This window comes from Pteropus vampyrus, unplaced genomic scaffold (assembly GCF_000151845.1).
Source record: "Pteropus vampyrus isolate Shadow unplaced genomic scaffold, Pvam_2.0 Scaffold34, whole genome shotgun sequence".
Lineage (NCBI taxonomy): Eukaryota > Metazoa > Chordata > Mammalia > Chiroptera > Pteropodidae > Pteropus > Pteropus vampyrus.
In genome coordinates this window covers 6,779,253-6,789,184 of record NW_011888815.1, presented here as the reverse complement: position 1 = coordinate 6,789,184, position 9,932 = coordinate 6,779,253, and the positions used below count along the sequence as shown (strand labels likewise).

Here is a 9,932-nt window from a genome sequence, read left to right as displayed (position 1 = left end):
TCATATTTTGAGTAGCATGCAAGAAACATGAAACAAGGTAGATCGTGGGACCTGCAGAACAGACTAGTCTTTGTCCTTAAGTCGATATTTTTGAATGCTTTTTCCAACTTAACTCTCAATCAACTAAATAAGGCAGTTACACCTGTTGTAGTTAATTCACATTTAAATAAAACGTTTAACTTGATTTTGAAATTCTTGTCCACCCTTTGAGAAATAAAATATCCCAAAATATTATCTCCGATTTCAGAAGTTGAAATGTAAAGCGTTATTATTTGGGAGAGTTTTGTGTAACATAAATGGGAACAATACTTTTAATCCTTAAAGTGAGTTGTTTATATGGCGACATTAAAGTAGTGAATACCCTTATTTTTCTCAGCCCCTGCTGCCATCTCAGTACTGGTACTACATCCTGGAGATGAGTTTTTATTGGTCTCTCTTATTCAGCCTGGGCTCCGATGTCAAGAGGAAGGTAAGTGTCTTCTTTACAAAGCTACTTTATTTGTTTGTTCAAAAAATTTTATCCCCTGCCCCAATGCTAATCTTTAAATTGTATTTTTATGTGTGTTTAGTTCCAGATCATAGCTTTTTTGCTTTTTATAACACATAGAATAGTGTGAATTATGCTCATGCTTGGGTGGCTTGGTAAGTATTTGTAGTGAAACATCACGGCATCTTTAATTTCGAAGATAATTGAGTCATTTTCTCAAAGGATAGAATTGAAAATAATCATTTTTAGGAAGGTCTTCATAGATATACTTGGGTAGGTTGATGATTCTTTCTTGATTTCTTATAATGATTCTTGATTTCTTGCTTTGTCATTTACAAGTGCATCGGGTACCTTTACAAAAATTAAATGTAGATATATGTTAGATGTTTGTAAACACATATCATCAGAGACATAAAACTATTAGGAGTCGGATAAAGAACAGGCTCTGGGGGCAGATTGCTTGGCTTTGAATCTCTGGCTTCCCCGCTTGAGTTAATTGGTTAACATCTCGAGTTAATTGGTTAACCTCCCTAAACTCAATTTCCTTAGTCCCTGTCTCCTCTGCTTGCTGTGAAAATTAAGCAAATTAATCCATATAAAGCACTTCCTGGCATACAGTAAGTGCTCAATAAATTAGGCTAATATTATTTTCATGTTTACTCTTTTACTTTGGCTGTAGAGAAACTGAAACCTTTAAGCTTAAAACAAAGAACATTTTTATTGAGATATTCACATGCCATACAATTCATCTTTCTAAAGTGCATAATTCAGTGGTCTTGAGTGTACTCACAGAGTTCTGCGGTCATCACCCCAGGCAATTTTAGAACATTTTCCCATTGCTCCCAACTTCCCCAGCCCTAGGCGGCCACTAATCTACTTTCTGTTTCAATGGATTTGCCTCTCCTGGACATTTCATGTAAATGGAATCATACGATATGCAGGGTTTAGATATATATATATATTTGGCTTCTTTCACTTACCGTAATGTTTTCAAGGTTCATTCATTCTGTAGCATGTATTAGTATTTAATTTCTTTTTATTGCTGAATAACTGTCTACTGTATGCATATGCTGCATTTTGCTTATCCATTCGTTAGTTGGTGGATATTTACATTGTTTCCATCTTTTGGCTATTAGGAATAATGCTGCTATGAACATTCATATAGAAAATTTTGCATGGACATATGTTTTTATTTCTATCTAAGAATGGAATTACTGGGCTATATGGTAATTCTGTGTTTAACCTTTTGGGGAATCATCAGACTACTTAAAACATCATTTCACATTCCTCCTAGCAATGTATAAGGGTTCCAGTTTCTCCATGTCCTTGTCAACACTTGATAATGTCTATCTTTTTTATCATGGCTATCTTGTTAAGTGTGAAGTAGTATCCCATTGTGGTTTCGATTTGCGTTTTCCTGATGCCTAATGAGTTTGAGCACATTTTCATGTGCTTACTGGCCATCTGTATGCCTTCTCTACAGAAAACCTTTGAGTTTTTGCGCTCAGTTGGGGTGACTTCCCTCAGCCTGGCTTTGCGAGCAGAGTTCCGCTTTCGTTTGTTACTTCTTTCATATGGAGTAACTCTTATTTTAATGGTTCTGTACTTTTGTTATATGTCTCATTTTTTTTTTCCGGAATTAGACAGGCGATAGACAATAAAGGTAAATGTACATGGGAATATGCGTGCGTGTGTGTGTGTATGTGTGTGTGTGTCCGACGTGGGGCAGTGGAAGAGTGGTGGATGTTAGGGTTTAGATGACAACTATTGAACGCTCTGTCAAAGCGACTTCATCCGTGAGGACAGTTCTTCCCCTAGCTCCCTCACGAGGATTACGTTTAAGAATTAAAGTGAAAGCATTTCACTCATTTTAAAACATGCAGCTGTAAGTTATTAGTGTCTTTAAGTTAGTATTAGTATTAGTGTAGTACTAGCTCTTCCAGCGATCGGGAAATAACCGCGTTTGCTTAACGGTTTCCGTTGTGCCCTCGTTGTGTAGGATTTTCTAGCTCACGTCATCCACCACCTGGCTGCTATCAGTTTGATGAGCTTCTCCTGGTGTGCTAATTACATTCGCAGCGGAACCCTCGTGATGATCGTGCACGACGTGGCCGACATTTGGCTGGAGGTAAACGTTTGCCATTAAAATGCTAATGACGATACCACATCTTGGGGTCTCTGTGACGCCTCACGGGAAGCGTCACGTGCGAGCGATCCAGCAGGGCTCTCTGTCCTGAAGACGCACACAGTCCATAGTTGTCTCCGGGGGGTCCCCAGATCCTTCAAGCTCAAAGAAATGAAACCTTTAGATTTTAATTTACAACCTTCTTTCTTCATGATGCTCGAGAGAGGTTCATTTGTGGGATTCCACTTGCGGATGTAGATGCTAGCTCGGGAGGTAAGCTGAGATATTTGAAGATGGAACAAACTCTAACCTTTTAAAAGGAAAACTTGGACTTAAGGCACTCTGGGTTTTTAACATTGGATGACACCATATATTGACTTAAGCCAAAGCCGAATACCCGTTGGATGCCTGCACTGCCCTACACTGGTGCTTAAAAGCTTTTTTATTTAAATGACATTTATTTTCTAAGGAGGGAATGTTTTGGAGGAAGGGACATTGAAACAAGAGTCTTTCTAATCCCAAACCACACAAAATACAAGGAACAAAGCAAAATTAGGCCTGTTTCCTCTCCACGTTTCTGTTACGTACTGGCTCCTGCTCGCCCTCGGGCACTGGTCCAGTGGCCCTCTTAGCTGCCAGCTGTGCTGCTGTGCCCAGAGCCACATCCTCAGGGCCAGTTAGTTCATCATTTAAACATGATCATTTATCATGAAGCTGGGGAAAGGATGCTAACCCGGTTCACATCCAGGATTGCCTCTCGAAGAGCCAATTATTAAATATAGGTAATATAGACGAAATTAAATGTAAGGTAATAGAATCTTGTTCTAGATCAGGGTTCAGCAAACTTTGGGAAAGGACCAGATAATATATCTAGGTCTGTGCACCACGTAGGATCTCTTGTCACGTATTTTGTTTGTTTGTTTGTTTGTTTATTTCTTTTCTTATACCCCTTTAAGAATGTGGAAACCATTCTTAACGTAAGACCAGCTTTAGCCCATCAGCTGGACTATAATTTGCCAAACCCTGTTCCAGTTACAACCGGAAGCCATTTGAAGCCATTTTAAAGCAGCAACTGGCTACTATTAAAATGTTATCTGTGCGGAGCATTTTGATTCTCGTGTGTAATCGTAATCAGACATGTGAATCCCATTCTGAAGGTCAAGGTTGTTACATTTGCTTCAGGGCAGCAAATGGCTCAGCGAAGGAAGGATCGTGCCAGTTTGGCATGTGTGACTGCTCTTCGAATGTGGCTTGTAATCACCCGCTACTCTGCTCACATGTCAGTAACCCAGCCTGAAAATTAAGACCACATTGGCCGTGACTTAGGGATTTTATGCTACTCTGTTGCTTCTGATCCCTCTGGTTCAATCGCCTTCGGTGTGTGACCACTGTTAAAACGGCTTCGTCGTGTTGTTTAAAGGGAGTTAGATGCAGGAACTGGAAATAAGAGCCGGGTTGTCTCCACCCTCCCCGACCCTGTCATCGACAGGACACAACTCATTAGTCGACCGGGCCAATCGCTTCATGCTTCGTGTTCTATTCTCAGCTGTAACGTGAGAGGCCACAGCTAACCCTTGGGTATATTTGTGAAGTTTAGCTCATTACTGTTAGAAAATGTTCTGAGGGCCTTGGGTAAAAAAAAAAAAAAAAAAAAAAAAAAAAACAGAAGAAAAACGAAATGTCAAGCTCAGATCCCTTTGCGGGTGGAATATGAGAACAGCTTCGTGTTGTTAATGGTCATGAATCACTCGCGATTGACCAGTCACGATAAATATTTGGGGTTCAGTGAACAAGGCCAGTTCCTCCCATCAACCGATGGTGGAGGCGCCACTAAGTGGGGGCCAGTTTTTGGTGCTCTCCAGGGGTGCCCGTCCCACCGCGTCCTCGAATAGTTTGTTTTAGTGTGTGTCCTCTCAGGCAAGTTCTAATTGAACCCAGACATGGTATAACTGGTTTCCCTGTTTAGACCTTCCTAGGGATGGAGACTATTAATCTCTCATAGTCCTCGAGACAGTTGGCGGGTCATTGCTTAGCTCTTCATTGGCCAGGAAAAACAGCCTCAACGTCAGCCATTCATACTCATGGGCCACCTTTTGTCTCCTTTGTGCATCTTCCCGACCCTGTTTTCCACATGTTCAAGTTTAGATCCAAGGCCCAGCACTTGAACAGTGTCCTGACCGATGCTTAGCAGAGGAGAGGGTCACGGTCTGAGGTCCATCTTTGCATGGTTGGGACGGGCCGTACGTGCTTTGCCCAGAGGAGCGAGTGCTCCTTGGCCCTCGTCACAGCTACGTACATCTCTAGCTACCCCCCTGGCCTAGCCGCTAGCCCTTCAGACAGCTCCCCCTCCATTCCAGGCACTCTAAACGCCTGGCCTTTCTCTCCTCGCTCATCTCCCACCCACGTGGCCCCCTCACCTTCTAGCTCACAGTTGAGACTCTCCTCTCTGGGGGCCTCTGGCAACCCCATAGTCTGATCGTGTCCTTAGCCCGTGGCAAGTATGCAAAAGTGTGGGAAACGCAAGGCAATGTAGACCCTTCCTGCGGCATAAATATGCTGCCTCTCATGTCCTGGCGGGGCCTTGAGCTTCCAGGGTGACTTCAGCTCTGAGAGCATCTGGCCTCAGCTGTGCTCCCTAGGGATGAGCTACGCTCAGCCACTCCCACCCCCAACTCCAGACACTTTCCCATTCAGCTTGGGCTCCACCGAATAATGCAAGACAGAATCCTCCTCAGGAACCTTCCGAGACCACATCAAAACACCTTTCTGTAATTCTTTTTCTCCGACATGATAATATGAGCTGTATAGAGCAGCATAAAGTAAAGAGAGAAAATCGAGCGCTCAAAAGTTGATTTCAACGAGAACGAGGCCCCAAGAGTTGCCTCTGGACTCTGCCCCTTCTGTCGCCTGCCTTGACTACAGCACCCCAGCACCCCCTGGGACTTCTTCACGCATGTCCCAGCCTTTCTTCAACCCGGCTCTCCTCCTGGTCAAATGGAGAAATCGAATCGAGGCTCAAATAAAAAGCATGCTCAAATTAATTAAGCTAATTTGTAGCGCTGGTGAGACAGGAATAATATTATAGTCATTTCAACATACCTTTTCTTAACATTGGGTTATGGGAATTTCAAACATATGACAAGAGAAAGAGACGAGTGTAATGGACCCAAGGGACCCGCCATCGAGCTCTGACCGTTATCAAAATGGCCGGTCTCGTTTCATCTATTTGCCCATTCGCGCTCCACCCCCCCCCACCCAGATTATTTTGAAGCAAATCCGAGATATCATTTCATTGATAAATATTTCATTTAAAAATTTTATACTAACATCACTTCGTCTGAATACAATTTTTTTTCTTTTTTTTTTTAGTCTGCTAAGATGTTTTCTTACGCCGGATGGAAGCAAACCTGTAACACCCTGTTTTTCATCTTCTCGGCCATATTTTTCGTCAGCCGCCTCATTATTTTTCCCTTTTGGTGAGTAGAGAAGATGCTGGCCCATGCCGTTTGGTCACCGTGGTGAGGTGGCCTTGACACGTGGTTCAGGTCCCATCGTTGCCCTTTCTTATGTTGATCTCCAGTTGTTTGTGCCAAGTTCGGTTGGAGAAAAGATTGTAAAGGGGCCGTTTCTTATATATAATTAACACAATTCCTTCCAGTGTGGAAAAGGGAGATGGGAAATGTGCAACCCAATGGGTAAGCGGAGACTCTTACTCTACGTCTCGTTTCGTGAATACGGATCTTTCCTTGTGATTAACAGCCTTTCTAGTTATTTCAGTGAAATGTCATGGGCCAATTATCAGCTCTTTAAAAGAGAGGCATGTTCCATGTTAAAATTACAATAGTCGTAACCACCATTTACTGCATGCCAGACACGGGCGTAGGCCCTTTATATTCTCGGCACTGGTCTACACAACAAGTCATAAAGCAGGTATTATCACTCCCCGGTCACAGATGGGGAAACTGCTCCTCCTCTTGTTTTCCATGATCACTGTCCCTAACAGTGGCTTGGATGGCCTTTTAGTACCGATTGGCTCTTGATCCGTCTGTTGATTCTGTTTAGCTCAGGGCTGACAACGCAGAACCTCTATCGTGTCTCCCTTGACAATTATTTCTTCGGCAAACGTAATTTCCCTTGTGATGATAGACAGAAACCAGAGGAAAAAATGTGAGGAAGCCCTTTAATGCTTTGAAAGAAACAGTTGATAACTAGCCATAGTTTGGGGCTAAATCTAGGATCCTCTCAACTGAAAAATTAGTGCTACTGAAGAGCCTAGCTCCAGGACAAAGAGATGGAGACCCAAGTTCAAGGTGGGATCCCTGGAGGATGGACGGCGCCCTTGACTAGCACCCAAGGAAGTCTCATCAGAGAGGTGAAAGTGTGCTGCCCTCCCTGTGGAAGCCAGCTGCATCTTTAAACCAGGACCGGGCGTCTTGATTTGACATTTCCTAGAGAGGAGAAGCAGAGTGCTGGGGCCAAGGTCATGGACACGAGAATTCAAATTCTGGCTCCACGCCGGATGACATCATTTCTCTGAGCCTCAGGTTTCTCATCTGTAAAACAGAAATTAGGGGTGTCCTGTGGCTTACCTGAAGTGACACATGTAAAACAGCTTAGGACAGTGTGACATAGTAGGACTAAGTGAACGCCAGCTATAGTTACTAAAATTGTTGAGTCTTCTCGAATTTGGAGTTTAACCTAGAGTCAAATCTGAGAGACATTTAAGATACTCTTCTTGGTTGATGAATCACGTTACCGTCACTTTCGCTTTGGCTGAGCAAATATATCTGTGAAATCAGAATATTGTATGATGGTAATTGATGATAGGGTAAGTATTGACTTGCAGATAACAGTTGAGGTTTGACTTTTCAGCGTGACTTTCGGGGTGCCCTAAATCCAGCGTTTGCCCATTGATGACTCCTATTATATACCAGAACAACCACATGTTCTAGTAACCTGTAGCTGCGTAACAAACCACCGAAAACTTAGTGGCTTATGACAGTGGTGAGCAAACTTTTTCTGTAAAGGACTAAAAAATAACGATTTTAGGTTTCGAGGGCCACATATAGTCTCCATTGAATTTTTTTCTGTTTTGTTTCTTTCACAATCCTTCAAAAATGTGCCAAACCCAGCTGAGCTCACAGGCTGTAGCAAAACAAGTAGCAGGCCAGATTTTACCCACAGGCCATGGTTTGTAGCCCTGACTCTTAAAACTGCAACATTTAATGATTATTATTGTCTCTTATGGTTCTGGGAGTTGACTGGCCTCAACTAAATGGTTTTCATTTATGTGGTTGCAATCAAATGATAGCTGGGTAGTCAGCTGGACTTTGCTCACATGGTTGAGGGAGCCATACAGAATCAGCTGCTTGTTGGGGACCTCAGCTGGACCAGTTACCTGGAACACCTGCCCGTGGCCCCTCCATTGGCCTGAATGCCTCATAGCATGACAGCTGGTTTTGGGCAGCGAGCAGCTCAAGAAAGAGCTAGGCAAATGCTTTATCCTCTTTTAAGATATAGCTTCAGAAGTCACGTCACGTCACTTCCAGTCCCATTTTCTTCCTTGGATCCAGGTGTCAAAAGCCACCTCATATTTAAGGGAAGACAAATTAGACTCCTAGATTTATTGATGGGAGTGGTTTCAGAGAATTCGTGGACCAATTTGAAAGGCACATGACCTGGAAGCCGTCAGTCTAGGTAGCTCTCTGAGATGCTTCTAACTATGGCTCCTGTGGTTGACCTTTGATTTAGCGATGAAGGACATTCACCTCAGACTTTGCCATCATGTCTCAAAGTCAACAAGCAAGCGTACTCTCGCCCAGTAAAGAACTGCACATCACATTGGGGTTGAGTGACTGCTGGGGTGCAACTTACCCAGATATCCTTATCTCAAAAATCCTAGATTTAAAAACTTAGTTTCTTGCCAGAGTTCTGGATTTCAAGGAGAATTAGTTACATGCATTTGGCTCTTTCTTGATCTTGATACTTCACTGAATTCAGAGAGCAGCCAATACCACTGTTTGATATTCTCAGGGAGCTCGGCTGCATAGAAACCAGTATTAACAGACTTGACTGTACAAATTTTTTTGCTGGTAAAAATTGTCCTATACTAATGTTGACCGATCCACATGTTTGGAAGGCTGAGCTAGTGGACCTTTGGGAGAAGGGTTTTCGTGGTTTTCGAAAGAATCGGTTGAAGCGTCGCAGTGTAATGCTCTAGCTTAAATAGTCTTCCCATGGGCTCGGACATTTTATGTCATCATCTTGTGGTGCCCAAGAGAAAAAGTCAGTTCCTTGTCGTGAGCCTGGCTCCAACCATGTGTCTTAATCTTGTAATTCTACGGACTCATTTTTCAAGGATATTTTATCGGTCCGGATTTGTTGTGAATTTAACGTGGACCTAACAGCATGCAAATGATAGACTTATTTCCCGATCCAGATGTTCGGAGGCATCGTGGGAGGCAGTTTGTCATCCGTCGCTCTGTTCTTCTCAACTGCTTTTGTTATACGTTTTGCTGGGAGAGAGAAAGGGTTGAGTCCGGGAGAAAGCGGACCCATCTAAAATTTGTCTGGAAATGCTGAGAAAAAAATCTGGAACTTATACATTATACTTGTCTTTCCCTTTCTTTGACTTTCCCTTAATTTCACCCTGTCTCGAGCACATCTGCCTTCCTGCAAAGAGTTTCCTTCTGTATTTGTATGACTAACTGTGGCCCATCTGTTCCTCGCCTCTTTTTTTCTATTTTTCAATGTCGGCATATTATTTTTAATTTTTTTTTTTATTTTTCAATTACGGTCGGCATACCCTATTATATTACTTTCAGGTGTATAGCATAGTGATTAGACACTGATATAACTTGCGAAGTGATGACCCCAAGAAATCTAACATCCTCGGATACCTTCCATGGTGATTACAGTGTTATTAACTGTATCTCCTATGCTGTCCTTTACATCCGCATGACAGTTTGTAACTACCTATTTATATCGCACTTACGTTTTGTCACCCGCCATCACACCCCGCTCCTCTCTGGCAACCCTCAAAATGTTCTCTGTATCTGTGAGTTTGTTTCTGTTTTGTTTGTTTATTTTGTTCTTTAGATCCCATATGTAAGTGAAATCGTATGGCCTTTGTCTTTCTCTGTCCAACTTCCTTCACTCAGCACGATACCGTCTAGGTCCATCCATGTTGTTGCAGATGCAAGAGTTCATTTAAAAAATTTCTTATGGCTGAATAATGTTCCTTTGTACCACCTCTTCTTTATCCATTCATCCATTGATGGACACCCAGGTTGCCTCCATATCTTGACTATTAAAGTAATG

General features: G+C 42.7%; 1 protein-coding gene across 1 annotated transcript in view; it reads left to right on the top strand.

Moving 5' to 3' along the window:
• CERS3 (ceramide synthase 3) overlaps window positions 1–9,932 on the top strand; it is an 88,064-nt gene that overhangs the window by 43,358 nt on the left and 34,774 nt on the right. Inside the window, exon 8 of the mRNA XM_011357317.2 lies at window positions 5,982–6,088. Coding sequence (XP_011355619.1) covers window positions 5,982–6,088 — 107 coding nt within the window. The remainder of the gene's footprint in view (window positions 1–5,981; window positions 6,089–9,932) is intronic.